This window comes from Myotis daubentonii, chromosome 4 (assembly GCF_963259705.1).
Source record: "Myotis daubentonii chromosome 4, mMyoDau2.1, whole genome shotgun sequence".
NCBI lineage: Eukaryota > Metazoa > Chordata > Mammalia > Chiroptera > Vespertilionidae > Myotis > Myotis daubentonii.
In genome coordinates this window covers 104,730,450-104,746,581 of record NC_081843.1, presented here as the reverse complement: position 1 = coordinate 104,746,581, position 16,132 = coordinate 104,730,450, and the positions used below count along the sequence as shown (strand labels likewise).

Sequence of the window (16,132 nt, the reverse complement as noted above, 5' to 3'; positions counted from 1 at the left end):
AAAATGAGTACATGTCAAAATGTCTTTCTGAATGCTTATGTGATTCATACCTGAATGGCCAAGGTTGTCTTGCTGGGGACATGTGGGGATCCTGCAATGTCTTTCCGTAGGTGTATATTTCTCCCATTGGGCAGATGCAGTCTTTAGATAATATATAATTAATAACAGTTCCGACCAATTAACTCCACCTTTTAAAAATTTTCCCTTTCAAGCCATGTCTTAATTTCCATACTAATTTTCTTAATAATGAAACTATCATTTAGTTTCTTTAACTAAATGATAACTAGTACAGGTTGACTGGATTAAGGATAATTAGATACCAATGCCCCAATAGAGCCAAGCTCCTTATTTTAATGGTTTCATCCACACACACACACCCCAGTTTTATAAAGCAACATTTAAAAGGCATGTGTCTTCTGTTTTATTTATAGGCTATGATTCATCCAGTTTTCAGCTTTGCTCCTCTTCCTAGTTAGTTTTTATAATGAAACACAAACAAAACAAAACAAACACCTAAGGCCCAAGGGTTTCCAATCTTTTGGCTAATGTTTTATATCACTACTCTTCTCTGTAAAGGGGTTTTACTGTTCCACAAGAACTGAGGTTTTCTCTTTAGGTTATTAAGTAAATAGCAGGTCAGGGCGCATGCCCAGGCTGCAGGCTCAGTCCCCGGGGGGGGGGGGGGGGGGGGGCAGAAGGCAGCCAATCAGTGATTCTCTCTCATCATTAATCTCTCTCTCTCTCTCTCTCTCTCTCTCTCTCTCCCCCCCCCCTCCCTTCCTCTCTGAAATCAATAATAATTTCTTTTTTTAAAAAAAGAAGTAAATAGAAGAGAGGAAAGAGGCAGAGAACCAAAGATGAAGCCTGGGCCATAGGTGTAGCAACTCCCAGCTCTGAACCTGGGCTTCATGTCACTAGAGCCACATGACCTTGAGCAGGACACCAAAAATCGAAGCCACTATTTCCTCATTTGAAAAATGGAGATAATATATGACTTTACACTCAGGGTATATGATTGACATGATAAAATGATCAAGTGGTGATAAAATCCAGCACAATGCCAAACATATAAAAGTTGTGGAATTGTATGAATTGTTATCATTTATACACGTTCATCAAACTATGCATTGCCTTTGAAGAAAAGGCATTCTAAGAAATGAAAAATGGGAATATGATTACTTAAGCTCAATTTTTCTTCTTAAACACTTCAAAATTCATTAATAAAATTGAGTTTCTAGTAGCAGCTAAAATGACTTACATTCTACTACAGAAAGTTTATTTAAAGAGGAGATCAGTAACCTCCTGTTACTCAATTATTATTCTGTTCCTATTTTGTGTAATTCCCTAGGCATACTTCTGGAAAATCAACATTGCTTTTGTCAAAACAGACAAACAAACAAACAAAAACAAAAAACAATTCCCCCACATAATTCATATAAAGAAAATCTGGTCACAAAGATATTCGTTTCTTAAAAATTGATTTTTTCCCCCAGTTAATTTTCACTAGGGAGATTTTTTTGTCTTTCTATAGGAGGATGGCAGAGAAACATTGGAAAGAATTCAGAGAAACTCTTGAATTAAAATATTTTCTTTTTGCAAGTGGAATTGCTAAGGGTCAGACCCAAACTACCCCCCACTGAGAGTGGGCACACAGAGACCACAGTCCATCGATCTACAGTGAAGTCACAGTCTCACTCTGCTTTCCTCTGAGCGAGTGGACCAGTAACCAGCAGGGAGACAGCTCTGGATATAATAGTAAAATCGTCCCTCTGCAGGAGCCTGATGATGACAGAAAAGTGGCCTTAATTTCCTCAACAGAAAGAGGGAGCTGTGAACTGCTCCCTGGCCACAGTGCCTGGTGGCAGCCACTCTTGTGGATTCATGACCAGCCTTGAAGTGCAGTCGTGTAAGAGGCGTGAGAGGGAAGATGAGGCCTGGCTTCTGGGATCTGATGCAGGACTTGGCTTCCTTACCTACAAGGAGCTGAGCACCAGGAACCCAGGTCCAATGAAGGGAATCGCCATGAGAGGATGAATGGCCTCATGCTATGCAAGTCATGAACTCCCACTCTGGCATCAGAAACACCTGACATACAGCACAGGCCTATGACTTTGTGCACAGTAATCAGGGTCACTCCCGAACAAGTCACTGTTGGATCTCAGAGCTCATGGGGACGGAGCTGCAAGACTGGTGCCCTTCTAATGCATTCTGATGTGTGACATGTCTGTTAGCAAGACTCCAACTCTCCCTGTCTGTCCCCCACTGAGTCATCAGCAACTGGCAGAATAATCCCTGGCTTCAATTAGTCTGGCAAGGAACACAAATCCAAACAAGTTTTAAGCAATCATTGGTTAATGTTAGGGAAAAGGTGCTCTGTAAAAGATAGCTGGTAATAAATATCACCATCCAGTATTAATGCTCGCAATAGCATTGTTATTAGCTAGAAAGTCCCTAATGTTATTTCTCAACACTCTATTACCAATGAAGGTATGATAGTACAGACTTCATTTTCTAGAATCATCCAGAAGGAGATATTGCAATACATAAAACCTTCCTTCTACACTTTGCAGAGTGCTTTATATTTTTCATTCTGCACATTATTCCATTTCATTCTACAGTAATTTGAATGTTAGGTAAGAAAGTGGGGTGTAAAATACTGTAGTGACCAGATCAAGAAACACCATTTGCAGGTCTGTAATGTCACTCCCAGCCTCTGAACCCAAAGCTAGTGCCACTGGGTGCCTGGTTTGAGAAACAATGACCTGTGTATGGTGTTTGTGAGTAATATATCTAAACATCCACTTCTACACCAAGTCTGCACCGATGCCCTGTTTGGGGGACTTGTATTCATAAGAGCCCGGATCCCTATGGACATTGAAGCTTATGATTTCCCCAGGGCCAATCTTGTACCAGGGGCCAGAGCATTTATGCAGCATTCCAACATTACACTGCTGGTCAAATGTATGGTGTACACGGAAACTTGCAGCTTCCCAAGCATATGGGCCTGCATTTTCACAAACTGAGCTTCAAGTAGCACTGGGTCAATAGTGGATACCGCATGGTGGGTGAGCAGACTGGCCGAGGCAGTGAGGAAAGGTGTGCTGGTACATGGGTTCTCCCGAGCCTGGAGAAACTCCCTTCTCCTTCCCTCCTCCCAGCAGCCTGGGTGAATCTGGAGCCTCTGGAGAGGGACAGCATCCCTAGAGAGCGAGTGCCCAGGACAGAACCGTGAGGACTGCCCAGAGTGGGGGTGCCATTGCTACTTTGGGGGGATTAACTTTGGGTTAAGAGGATGCATACTTCATATTGTTCAGATTCCTATATTCTAACATATAGAAAACGTGTACACGCACACACATACACATACTCACACGCACACATGCATTACACAAATAAAATGAAACTTGTGCCAAATTAATGCAAGAATGCCAATGATCAGCATTATCACTGAGTGTTCTAAGGCGCTGAATAATTTGTTGTAGCCCTGACCGTTGCTTGCAGATGTAATAATATGGCTCCTCCTCCACAGACACTGGTGGGTTATGTTCATCACAGTAAATCAGTTTTCTTCAAAACCCTCTGCATCCTGGGAGTCAGGACACGGAGACGTTTAGGCCCAGCTGCTATTCAACCCCAGGGAATGTGAAGGCCTCTGGCTCCTGTGCCTTCTCTCAGGTGGCATGGATGCGAGGGCACAGTGTGCAGGATCGACCTGGGCTGCCCTACCTGCGGGTGAGGTGGAACGGGCACCTCTTCAGCGGGATCCTGGCCACGTGCTCCCGCAGGCCCACGAACAGGACGCTCTGGCTGTGCAGGATCTGCAGGCTCCTGATGGGCTCCCCCCGCCTCTCCGGGAAGAGCTCGATCTCTTCTAGCACACAGCTCCCCGAGGTCGCAGTCAGGGGCGCCCGCACCTTCTTAATGGTGCCATAATCTGCAAAGGCAACAGGGAAGGAAGGACATAAGGTCAGTGGGCTTCCCAGCCTGGCTGCTCAGAGAATCGTCTGAAGAGCTTTGAAGATGCTGTTGCTGGGGCCCCAACCCAGACCTAGTCAATCAGCCGCACTGGGTGTGGGCCTGGGCACCAGGCATTTTTACTGCTCTCAGCGGACCTACCATGCAGCCAGGGAAGAGAACACTCAGCTACCATCTGCCTCGTCCTGGAGCAAGTCTGGAGACTGGAGCTTACTGCAGCTCAAAGCAGCCACCCAGCCCCTGTGGACCATCAGGTGAAAGAAATTCTAAGAGACAATCTTTGGTTTCCAGTGTCAGAGGTCCTGACTTTGCCACCCCAGGAAGGCAGATGCCAGGCCATGGGCAACTGCAAATCTGCAGGACAGTGAAGGCTGCCCCTTTCCCATCCTGCCCTTCTCTGTCCCCTTCCTCCCAGCTTACATCAACCCCTTCCTCTTTAGCTCTGATGTTCTTCTTGGTGATGCTTCTCTTGGTCTCAACTCCCCAAAGCCTTCTTCCCTGTACGATAAGCATCCATTGCTAACCTGGACCCTGCAGTTCCACCTGCAGTTTTTCTGCTCACTACATGTGTGTGCTCACTTATTTATAAGCACTGCCCAAGGATGAGTGTCCCTGACCACACAGATTCCCCAGATTGGCTGTGAGGGACATGGAAGAAGGGCCTTTCAGCCAGTGAGGGGTCAATGCCATGTGTCAGGGACACCTACTTAAAATACATGCTACTGTCCCTGGATCTAGGCCCCTGCTATCAACCTGCAAACCCAGTGCGTGAACCCAACCCTCTAGAAGCACCTCCCCAACATGTCATCAATTCCTCAAGTCATCCTGAAGGCACTGACTGAATAAAACCCATCAGGGTCCAAGGTTTCCAACATCCTTCTTCTGCACACAGAAAAGGAGGCTAAGAAGTGACCTAAAACCAAAAGTAAGTCATAACCCTTTGGCTCCAAGGCCTCCTGTCAATCTTTAATCTTGGAAGGCTCTGGACAGAAAATACTTCCATTTTTTTTTGTTTTCGTGGAAGTCCTTAGAGATGTTTACTTTTATAGAGAAAAGATGTTTACATTTAAAGGAAAAAATACTTATGCAGACATATGTTGTCCTGAATTTATTTAAAAATGGCTATCTGAAACATCTCCTTCGAACATGTATTATGAACTGACTACAAACAAAATAATACATGCACCATTAGTAAACTATTACTTAATTTTATTTTAAGCTAGCTGGTTAAATGTGTTTGAGAAAGTTCAAGCATAAAAGCATAATTCTGTGGTATGCTGGGATGATTAAAAACACAGTATCTGTCTTTGCAGGGGCGGGGGGAGTATGTGTTTGTGAGTAGGAGAGAAAGAGAGGGGGCGGGGGGATGGAGGGAGGAGGCAGTCTGTGGAACAGGCAGGCAGACATTTTAATAAATACATGATACATAGATTTGTGTTGAAGAAAATTTGTATGACTTTACTGTGCAAGTCAACTTAATCTTGACTTGGAAATCGCAGTTCACAGCTGGTGGGGAATTCACCTTCATTGACTCAGGGTCTTCCTGCCCGGCACAGTGCAAAGCATGAATAAACACAAGGCATCAAGGCAGTGACCAGGACAAGGTGGGAGTTTTAAGAAGGTGAGTGAGCAGCGATGTTTCAGCCACAGCACCCTGAGAGGAGGTCCTCACCAGCAGAGGGAGGTGACAGCCTCCTGTGGAGCAGTGACAGGGACATCAGGAAACACTGAGCCAGTGGATGGCAAGGCTCTCATAGGAGCCCTGTCATCCACTGGGTGGCATTGATGGCAAGGCTCCTATGAGAGCTTAAATAAGAGACTCTTGGGGCAAAACAGAGCATTTTATAGCAATGGAGGAGTGGGGTGGGGAGGGGACAAAGGTGAGGGGAGTTCACCTGGAGAACCCTCATCTTCTGTCTGTTACTACACTATTTTCACGGTTAACACAGCTTATAGAACTAAATCCTATGCAACCGCTGAGCAAAGACCCCTTACTGCTTAACATGTATTTTTGGTAGATTATTACTCTGAGTAACCTGCCTAAATAATTGTTCAACTGTCAACACATTGACATGCATTTCAAGCTCTTAAGCAACTGCACATAAAAATTTTCAAAAGATCTATAATAAAATGACTTCAAAGAAATAACCATCACAGATCAAAACTTTCCAGCATATTTTCTGCACATCGGGATCTGGTGTTCCGGCTGACCTGGAAGTGACAACATCGTGGGGCTTAGAAGCACCTCAGAGAGTGGTGCTCGGTGTGGAATTAAGAGGGCCACCTCCTCTGCCTCTGCTGGGTCTCCTCCCCCTGAAGCATCTGATCCCATGAGGAGCCTCCTGAAGCCCCTCCCTCCCGTGGCACCAGGGTCAGCACCTGTGGAACTCCCTTCCCCACAGCACTTATGAAGCTCTTTAGGTTCCTTAAAGCCTTTCCTTCTTTCTTCTGCACTTTGTTCTCGCTCCATGGCCAGAACACTGTCACCTTAGTGTAGAACACCTTTCTCACCTGGATGTCTCCAGAATATTCACTCTACTCCCCTTACTGAGTCTGAAGTGACTGTCAGGGCACACACGACCACGCTGTCTCCTGCCTCAGACCTTCTGCATGAGGTGCAGGCACCATCTGAGTCATCCATGGGCCTTGCTTCGCCTGTGTGTCTCTTAACCTTCCGCTCCCCTCCCCCTCACCTCTCTGTGCTGGTCACCAGGGGGCGCTTGCAGCACAGCGAGCCTGCAATTGCCCTGGTCCCTGCAAAAGCAGGTCCTTTGCCTGAAGTGGCCTCCCAGCCACCCTGCTCTGAAGCCTGCTGTCCTTGTGTCCCAGTTCAGATGGCTGACAGTCTTCTCTGGCCCCTCCGCACACTCCCAGGCACAAGTTTCCTCCTGTGGTTCCCATAACACCCAAGTCAGGGCATTCTCCCACCACTGACTCCTCTTTCTACAAGGGACATCTCCCATGGGCAGGGATGGGATCTTGTTCTTTCCATCTCAGGGGTCTGGTCTGGTGCCTGGCACATAATAGGTGCTCAACTTCCTTAAAGAATTATTAATCGTGATTATATAGAAATAATTTAAAATTATGATATAATCAACATATGACATTGTGTACAATGTGTTTAAGGTGGGTAATGTGTTGATTTGAGACATTTATTACATATACAAATGGGTAAATTTGAAACAAAATAACCAAGGAATTTCAAAGTATTCCAAGGAATATAATTCTCCTTGAATAAATTAAATCAAATAAAGAAAAAGAAAGCCTGAGTAATTCTCCATTTCAGAGAATAGTGGGTTTAAGGCAGCGGCTCTCAACCTGTGGGTCACGACCCCTTTGGGGGTCGAACAACCCTTTCACAGGGGCCGCCTAAGACCATCGGAAAACACATATATAATTACATATTGTTTTTGTGATTAATCACTATGCTTTAATTATGTTCAATTTATAACAATGAAAATACATCCTGCATATTAGATATTTACATTATGATTCATAACAGTAGCAAAATTACAGTTATGAAGTAGCAACAAAAATAATTTTAGTTGGGGGTCACCACAACATGAGGAACTGTATTAAAGGGTCACAACATTAGGAAGGTTGAGAACCACTGGTTTAAGGAGTGACATTTCTAAACCCCACAACACTAATGACACCACTACAGTAGAAATGTAATCAGGGACTCTGGAGAGGATACTTAGAATCCCCACCAGCCAGCACCTTGAGGGGTAGGCAGTGCATCAAACCTTCTATGCTCTATCAGGCTCCAGTCCAATGTCCTCCCCTCCTTATTCAACACAAGGCTGAATTGCACTTGCTCTGGACAAGAATGTGACAGAGTCATTGTTTCTTTCTTGGCAGAAGGGCAGGGTCAGATCATGAAAGAGACCAATGATTTGCACAACAATGGGACCTTCAGAGCACTTCATTTGTTGTTGTTTTGCTTTATAACACGTATCTTATCACAGTTTAATTGCTAATTCACTTGTATTGTGACTTCCACATTGACCTTAATCTCCATGGGGGAGAGGTGGGGAGGGGAGGGAAAAGAAGGGGACATGTCAACTACTAAAAATGGTATGGACACAAATCTGAGAGTCACATATTTATAGTTTATCTCTCAAACTGAACACTATAAACATTCGCTGGGAAAGAAACAGAGCTACAACAGGATTTTGAAAACTGGTCAAAAGCTGAGAAAACAAATGACCCTGAACTACCTTCATATAGAAAGGTGTAGGTGATGGGATCTCTCGTCAAACACTGCTGAAATGATCAACACGTTAAAGCTAATGCAAACAGGAATAAAAACTAACCAATTGTTTCAAAATAAAGCTAACATGCATCGAAAAGCACAGGTGGCTATCTTGATATACACATCAAAAAATATAGACCACCTTCTTTTTCTGAATTCAGTCCCTTTTCTGAATCATTCACTTGGGACAATGAGTGATCTCATTGGTAGGGCCACCTCCAATGCAAATCATGTACCATCATTTTGTTTTCTAAACTACAATTTCAAATGGTCACAGGACATTAAAGTTGGAAGGGACCCACAAAGATATTTTGAATTTGGCAGGTCAGAAAAGCAAAGCCCAGAAAAGTTGAATTAGAAAGATCAGACTATTGGGCCAGCATTAGGTCCTCTTCATATCAATCAAGGACTGGTTTCTGTACCTTCAGAGGCATTTTTGTTTTGGAAGCATGTAAAGATATTATTCAACTCCCATAAAGGTGAGTCAGTAATGGTATAGCAGCTGATGACTTCCTAAAAGATCAGGTGGACTGATAAAATAGTGTACTCAATGGCAGTTGTTATTCAAGGCAAAGATTAAGCCATGATTTATAAACATGTTCTTATCTTACGGAATTCAAAACACAGATAATTAATGTATAAGTGGGGCCAAGCCCAGGACAGATCTGACTTCTCTATCAGGCTTGAGGCTTTCATTTCCATAAGCTCAGGAAGCAAAAAAGAAATAATCCGATTTAAAAATCTATTTCAATTCTATTTAAAAAAAAAAAAAAGAGGATTTAAGGTGGCAAAGATTTTTTTAAATGAAGACATTTACAATTAAAGTAAGAACCTTAAACTGCTAATTGCTGTATGTAATACAAGCTCTGTCTACTGTAAGCTCTAATGCACAGAATTCAGTTATTAGTTGTTGAAAAGTAACCATATATAGAAAACAAAAAAAAAAAAAGAAAATTAACCATATGTTTGACTTCGTGGAAAACTATCATGCTCAGTTTGCCAATTAACATGAATTTAGTAATTTTAACAAGGTTTTATTTTGCATTTTGATAGAGATGGTCAAGTATAACAGTCTATATCATTTGGTATGAAAATATGCCTTATAATCAAATAGGGACTGTTATGGACACAAAATTCATATGCTGAAGTCCTAATTCCTAGTACCTCAGACTGTGACTATACTTTGCGACAAGGCCTTTAACATAGTAATGAAAATAAAATTAGGTCATATGGGTGGTCCCTAATCCAATGTAACTGGTGTCTTTATAAGAAGAGGAACTTAGGATACAGACGTGTGCACCCCCATGGAGGACACATTGACCTTGGAACTCCAGCCTCTAGACTGAGAAATAAATGTCTGTTGTTTAATCTGCCCTGTAAACGGTACTTTGTTATCTTTGTTATGGCAGCCCCAGCAAACTAGCACAGAGACTCCAAGTCAAGAGTAGGAAATATAAAAATAGATTTTGTCATCCAGATACTTGCTCAAAGCAATTTCAAAAATAGACTGTAAATTATTTTCCCTATTTCTCTAAGCTATTATGACTCAATTCTAATGCAAGAGTATTATAAATAATGTCAGACTCAAATTTTTTTACCTATTATGGTCACAACCTAAAATTTACATTACTGATGAATATTTTCAAATATTAACATTTCTTTTATTTGATGCCTATAAGCTATACATATGGTTATAGGGTAGAAAAGAACAGGAGAAGATGTGGGACATGTAACATTGTGAAGAACTGATGCATTTTGATAAACATTATCCAATAACTCATATAGCTGACGCTATTGCTCACGACCTTTTGGCTAATGACTCTGGTGATCTTTAGGGAAAATTAAAGAGAACTAATGAACACTCAAGAATGAACTTTCAAGTATCTGAGGAAAAGGTCGCTGATCATAATGTATTTCTTTTTGGAAGATTTATAGAATTTCAGTCTCACCAAAATTCAAGATTTTATGAACAAAATCCTTTTGTAGGAAAGGAGGAGGGCAGGAAGGGAGGAGAGAGGGAGAGATAAAAAAAAAAAAAGAAATGTGGTCAACTCAATAAAATGTTTACTATTGCTGTGAATGAGATAATTTTTATTTTTCATACTTGTAGATGATAAGACAACCTTCCTTCATTCACTGAAGTTTAAAAAAAAATGAAACAATAAAGTGAAAGTCATTATTCCCTATGTGTACAGTGAACCCTGTACAATGAAAAAGATGCCAAAAAATTAACTGAAGAACAGCAGCCTGAAGCAGTTCCAAAACTCATTATATATATATATATATGATGTATATATAATTCTCTAAGGTGCAATAAAAATCTTAGAAGGTGGAGTGGCAACATACTTGATATATAGAATTTTTGTTGTTGTTTTATAAGAAAAGAAAAAATTCATACCAAGAAACAGAGAGCTAGTTCAGGAGAATGTGATATAAAGATGTTGTGGTTATTGCAAAGCATTGAACAGTGAAATCTTTAATCTTCACTCCATTTTCCTCCTACTGTTTCTCTAAGTTTTGTCATGTTTGAAAGGAATGTTTATTATTCTGCTTTCCCTGTGCTGAATCCAGTACCAAAATTAAGACTGAAGGGACAAGTGGCAATTCTGACACAGTGACCTGTGACAGGCTGGAGAATCCTTGCCGACACCAAGGCCATGAGCCTGGAAAGCGAAATTCCTTTATTTCCACTTGTCATCGGACTCTGATCCCAGACACTGTATCTGAGAGCCGTTTTTCGTGCTTGTCTCATTGACCCAGCGTACTGCCATGTAAAAGGAAACCTTTTGTATTTGCATCCTTTGCTGTTCCAACCATTATCCATAAGGTAATGATGAAATGCCCTCTTCCACTCGCTGGGCAGCATGTTGCCATAGCAACAGATCATTATATAAAGTTCATCAATTCAGCCAGTCATTACCCCAAAGTAGCAGAGAGCGAATATGTTATGAAAGTTCTTTCTTTTAACTTGTAATTGAGCAAGTGAATTAAATTGGTCTTGGCACTGGGAGCTCAGCATTACATTTATATAGTAAAAGAAAAAGCAGGTCTTCTTGGCTAGTGTATGCCTGAAAAGATGATTTTAATTAACTCTGTTTACCAGATGCAACTAATGGCTTATTTCTTCCCCAAAAGCATATGTTAGCCAGTTTAAACATCCTAGTCATAAATTACATGCATAATACATTCTTTTATTCCAAGTATTATTTTAAGCCATTTTCTCACATCCTGACTCATGGCATATAAGCTTCAAGGAGTCAGGCTCTGGGGGCCACAGTCTGTCCTGTTCATTGTGGTCTCACTGGAGTCTAGAAGGGTTCCTGTCACACAGTAGGTGCTCCAGTGAGCACATGGTTCAGTGTGTGGACCCTGGAGCCCGATGGCCCAGGTTACACTCCCGGATCCAGGTGACACATCGCTGTGCCGTCTTCATCCTGAGGCCCAGCTCACAGGCCCAGGACCACACAGGGAGTTTATTCATGCAGTGGGCTTGGATGGTGCCTGGCACACAGAGTCCACTATGTAAAAATGTCTTTTACTGTTTTCTTGCTAATTTTAGCTTATAGATAGATTGTAAGCCCTATGCACATCTTGTACAACATGAGCAAGCTCCCTGCCCCTGTCAGCCCTGCACACATGAAACAGGAGAGATGATCGCTCTATGAATACTGCCTCTACTGCCTGCAGAACAAAACCTCAGAAGCACCATTCAGTATTCTAACTCATAAGCTGATGCTTATAGGAAATTTACCACCAAAGTTTCCTGAGAAGAAAAACTATATTACCTTTAAAACAAGAGTGCAATTAATAGAGTCCTCTGGGTATCTTTTCTAAAGCTCTCATCTAACCCCACAGCTGAAATCTAACTCTCATCATTCTGCTAAGGAGGCAATTCAAGTTTCTAGAAGGAAATTGCTTGGCTTAGATTTATTGTGTCTAAATTACAAAACAGCCACCCAGTTGGCAAAGTTGGCAGCCCTTCCCTGACAGTCAGTCACCAGGCAGGAATACAGAGTCTAAATTACCCTCTCACCCCCAGCGGTGAAATTTATCCTGCGTCTGATCCCATTAGGTGTGGATTGAGATGGTTGAGAAAAATCTATGCTAAGCACTTTTATATTTTTGCAAATTAATTTAAAAGAAAAAGAGAGCTTTTTACTCGATGGAATAAGAAAATTATTTTGTCATTTTTCTGAATTGCTACATTATACTAATTGTGAACTAGTAGTTCATATGTATACTAATTATGAACTATAGCTTGTCTCATATATCAAGCTATTTGGTAGCTGGAGTTTTCACTTTCTACAGTCAGGATCTTATTCATTCCTATGGCTTCAAACTGATCTGAGGTCTCTATTCCAGACTCAGACTCTCCTTTTACTTTCAATGGATTTCCAAGCAGCTATCAGACCTCCACATGCATATTCAGGACTGAGATATGTCTCCTCTTTGGCTCAAATCTGTCCATGCACCTGAAATCCTGAATTCATTTGTTAGGGTAAAAATTTCAATTTGACCTATCCATACCTTTCATCTTCATCTCTTATCACTCTACCCACAACACCAGCTAATTTACATTTGTCACCTTTCAGAACATCACTGGTTTTCTATATCTGCAGATTTTGTCTAATTTGCACCTTCTCCTGGGAACATCCATCCATACCTTCTCCACCAGGCAACCATCGCCCTATCTCTAAGAGCCAGCTCCCACACTTCTCTGGGCGGGGGTGTGGGTGGAGGGGGTTGACTCTTCTAGCTCAGGTCAGTGGTCCCAAATCCCTGTGCCTCAGGGATCTAAAGGAAGAAATGCTTAACCAGTCTTTGTGGAAATGATGGGGATGAATAGGCCTAAACTTTTCAACTGGACCAACTGAGCCGGCATTTGCCAGGCAGAGAAGGAAACGAGGGCATGTGAGGGAGGGGGCCCGACCAAACCAGGGATGATTAGGGACCGTGATGCATGGACATGTAGGATTAACGTTCCTTGGAAAGGTGGTGGGTGCATTGGGTTGGAGCCAGTTGCAAAACAGTCCAGTTTATGTGTGTTTGTGCAATGCTACAAACTATATCAAGGATAAGAAAGTGCTAGACTCCGAAAAACACTTTGGTCAGCACTTTGCAATAAGGTAGCAGAGGTAAAGATTCTAGTACTCTGGGAACTGGTAACTGCAGCTTCCCAACCTATGAATGGGTTACAAACACACCGTGACACAGATCTCTTGCAACTGCGGTGCAGAGCAGGTAGTTTTGTCCTGCTGGGTTGGTCTCTCATGGCAGAAAGTTGACCTTGATTTCTCCAATGTGCCATCTACAGAATGTCATTCTCTATGGTTGCCATGATCGGGAAGCCCTGCCCTAAACAAAGTCCTACACATGGGCTGCAGGAGATATGACAAGGACACACCTTAGTGACAATACTTAGAACAACAAAATACTGGAAACTCCCCAAATGCCAAACAAGATTACCTTAAGTTCAGGCAAACAAGGGAAAACTGGACAGCAGTGAAGATGAAGGAACTGTAGTTGCATGCATGAACATGGAGGAATCACTCATTACAAAAAATATTGAACACAATTTTTAAAAAGCAAGTCTCAGGAGAATATACATAAATTCACTTACCTAAAGTTCAAAATCATATAAAATCAAGTTATGCATTCAGGGTATGTGTCAGAGGATACAGAACAAAACTCAAACATGGAGAAAAGATTGGGTCACAGAATACTAGAAATGTCAAAAGCCTCGTCAACAAAGCTGGGTGAGAGGTGAAAGCACAGGCAGGGCTAGATGAGCTGCCACTCTGCCTGCCTCTGGTGCTCCTGCCATGCTCTGTGCTTAAGGCCAGGGAGGCCCCAGAACCTGAGAACCCAAAGGTTCAGGTTAAGCCCTGAAGATGAGCTGTCTGGTGAATCATAATAGGCCAATGAATCAATGAAGACTAAGACAGCTATCTTATATCCAATCCATGCAGAGGGAAATTAAGGCTTCCCACAAATATTAAAAAACACACAACACCAACATTGAATAATCAATACAATTTCTAATTGAGTAAAAAAACTGTACTTTAACTTAAAGAAGAGCAGCTCATTATAAAGATTGCCTTTAAAGACCCAATTTACCAAGGACAAGTCAAGGCCTCTGTGGTTGAGGCTTTTTTCACTTTGAACTAGTGTTTTTTACCTATGGTCAAGGTCGGATTATAAAAATTTATTAACTGATCATATCAATGAGTTCCTAATCAAGCTCCTACCCTGATAATTAATCTTAGAAATCACTTTCAATACTGAGTGAGAATTTTTTATTATTTCAAAATCTTATAAACGTATGCATTTAGACAATGTATTGGAACTTTCTTTTTCACTGGCACAAATACATAAAAGTGGAGGCCTATAAAACCTCACTTTCTGCTGATTTTAATTCAGGATCATGCTAAGGGGCTTTTACTAATTGTAGACAACTCCCAATATTTTAGCCTCACACATATTTCTAGTTAAACAACAACAACAACAAAATCTTAATTGAGTAAATTTTCCTCTCCTTTCTCTCAACTCAAGTTTAATTCTTCAAGTAAAATGTATTTAATCAGTTTCTGTGTGTGTGTGTGTGTGTGTGTGTGTGTGTGTGTGTGTGTGTGTGTGTATGACTTCAGAGAGGAAGGGAGAGGAAGAGAGAGGTAGAAACATCAGTGATGAGAGAAAATCATCAATCACTGCCTCCTGCATGTCTCCCACTGGGGATGGAGCTCGCAACCAGGCATGTGCCCTGACTGGGAATCTAACCATGACTTCCTGGTTCATAGGTTGATGTTCAACCACTGAGCAAAACTGGCCAGGCTTTAATCAGTTTCTTATACTCAGGTGGAACGCAAGAGTTAGACTAAAAATAGATAACAAGAACTGCCCTTCTGAATATTGCTTTAATCTCAGAATGCTTTAATAATTTCAAACAGAAGTTAAGCTTTTATAACCTTCAGAAATCCAAAAAGTGATGATAATCAGTCACTTGGACAGAAAGTTAATTAATTTGCATTGAATGCTCTTAAGTGGCTCAGAGGTTTTTTTCTCTTTTCCTTTCACATTTGGTGTTAGTTAAAATAATGACAATGGGGCTGTAAATTTCGAGGATGGCTGGATGGACAGATGGCTCTCCACTCTACCCACCTATTACATGTTTCTTTCAGCATTTACTATGGTCGGACAATGCAAAACAAAGGAAGGGACTTTTTTCTTCACATTGATTTTTCTTTGGTCTAGAAGAATAACTGCCTACATAATTATATTTTCAGGTATTCATGACTTCAGGGGTTGTTGGTTAAATTCAGGCTGCCCTGATTCTTCATAAAAAAAATCTCATTAGCAAAAGCCACATCCTCAGCTTCTCCTAAGAAATTCTTATTTATCCAATGGATACGTCAGATAGGATCAGGTAGAAAGAGCATTTTCCCCTCAGGATATTAGCTTGAAACATCATCCCATTTTTAACGCTGTGAGAATTGTGTGCTCCTTGATATGAACTCCTACAGCAAAGACAATTCTATTTAAAGGCCATAAAATACCCCATTTAAGAAACATCAACTTGGCCATATCTGTTTCAAACAGGAAGGTGAGAGGATAATATTATAGACAGCTTTCTAACCTCACTACGCTCTTGTTTTAAAGAAGGAAATTAAAAGAAATTCGGATGTTGACGCCTCTACGCCTCTGCAAATGACAAATACTATTTCCTCACATCGTGCACTGTGAATGATTGCACCACCACCAGCCAAATCACAGCTGGCTGCAGGCATCCTGGTGCAAAGAAATGCACTGTGTTAATTCACCAGGATGATTTGAGGAGAATCCATTTCTTCTAATGGGTTCCAAGTAGGAACTACAATAACGGTAAGTATGTCTCACTCCCCACAC

General features: G+C 41.6%; 1 protein-coding gene across 3 annotated transcripts in view; it reads right to left on the bottom strand.

Annotated features, from left to right (window-relative positions):
- Positions 1-16,132, bottom strand: part of SEMA5A (semaphorin 5A) — a 397,867-nt gene that overhangs the window by 58,596 nt on the left and 323,139 nt on the right. For all 3 annotated transcript variants that reach the window (XM_059694805.1, XM_059694804.1, XM_059694806.1), the window contains one exon: positions 3,727-3,934. In XM_059694805.1, the coding sequence (XP_059550788.1) occupies positions 3,727-3,934 (208 nt within the window). The remainder of the gene's footprint in view (positions 1-3,726; positions 3,935-16,132) is intronic.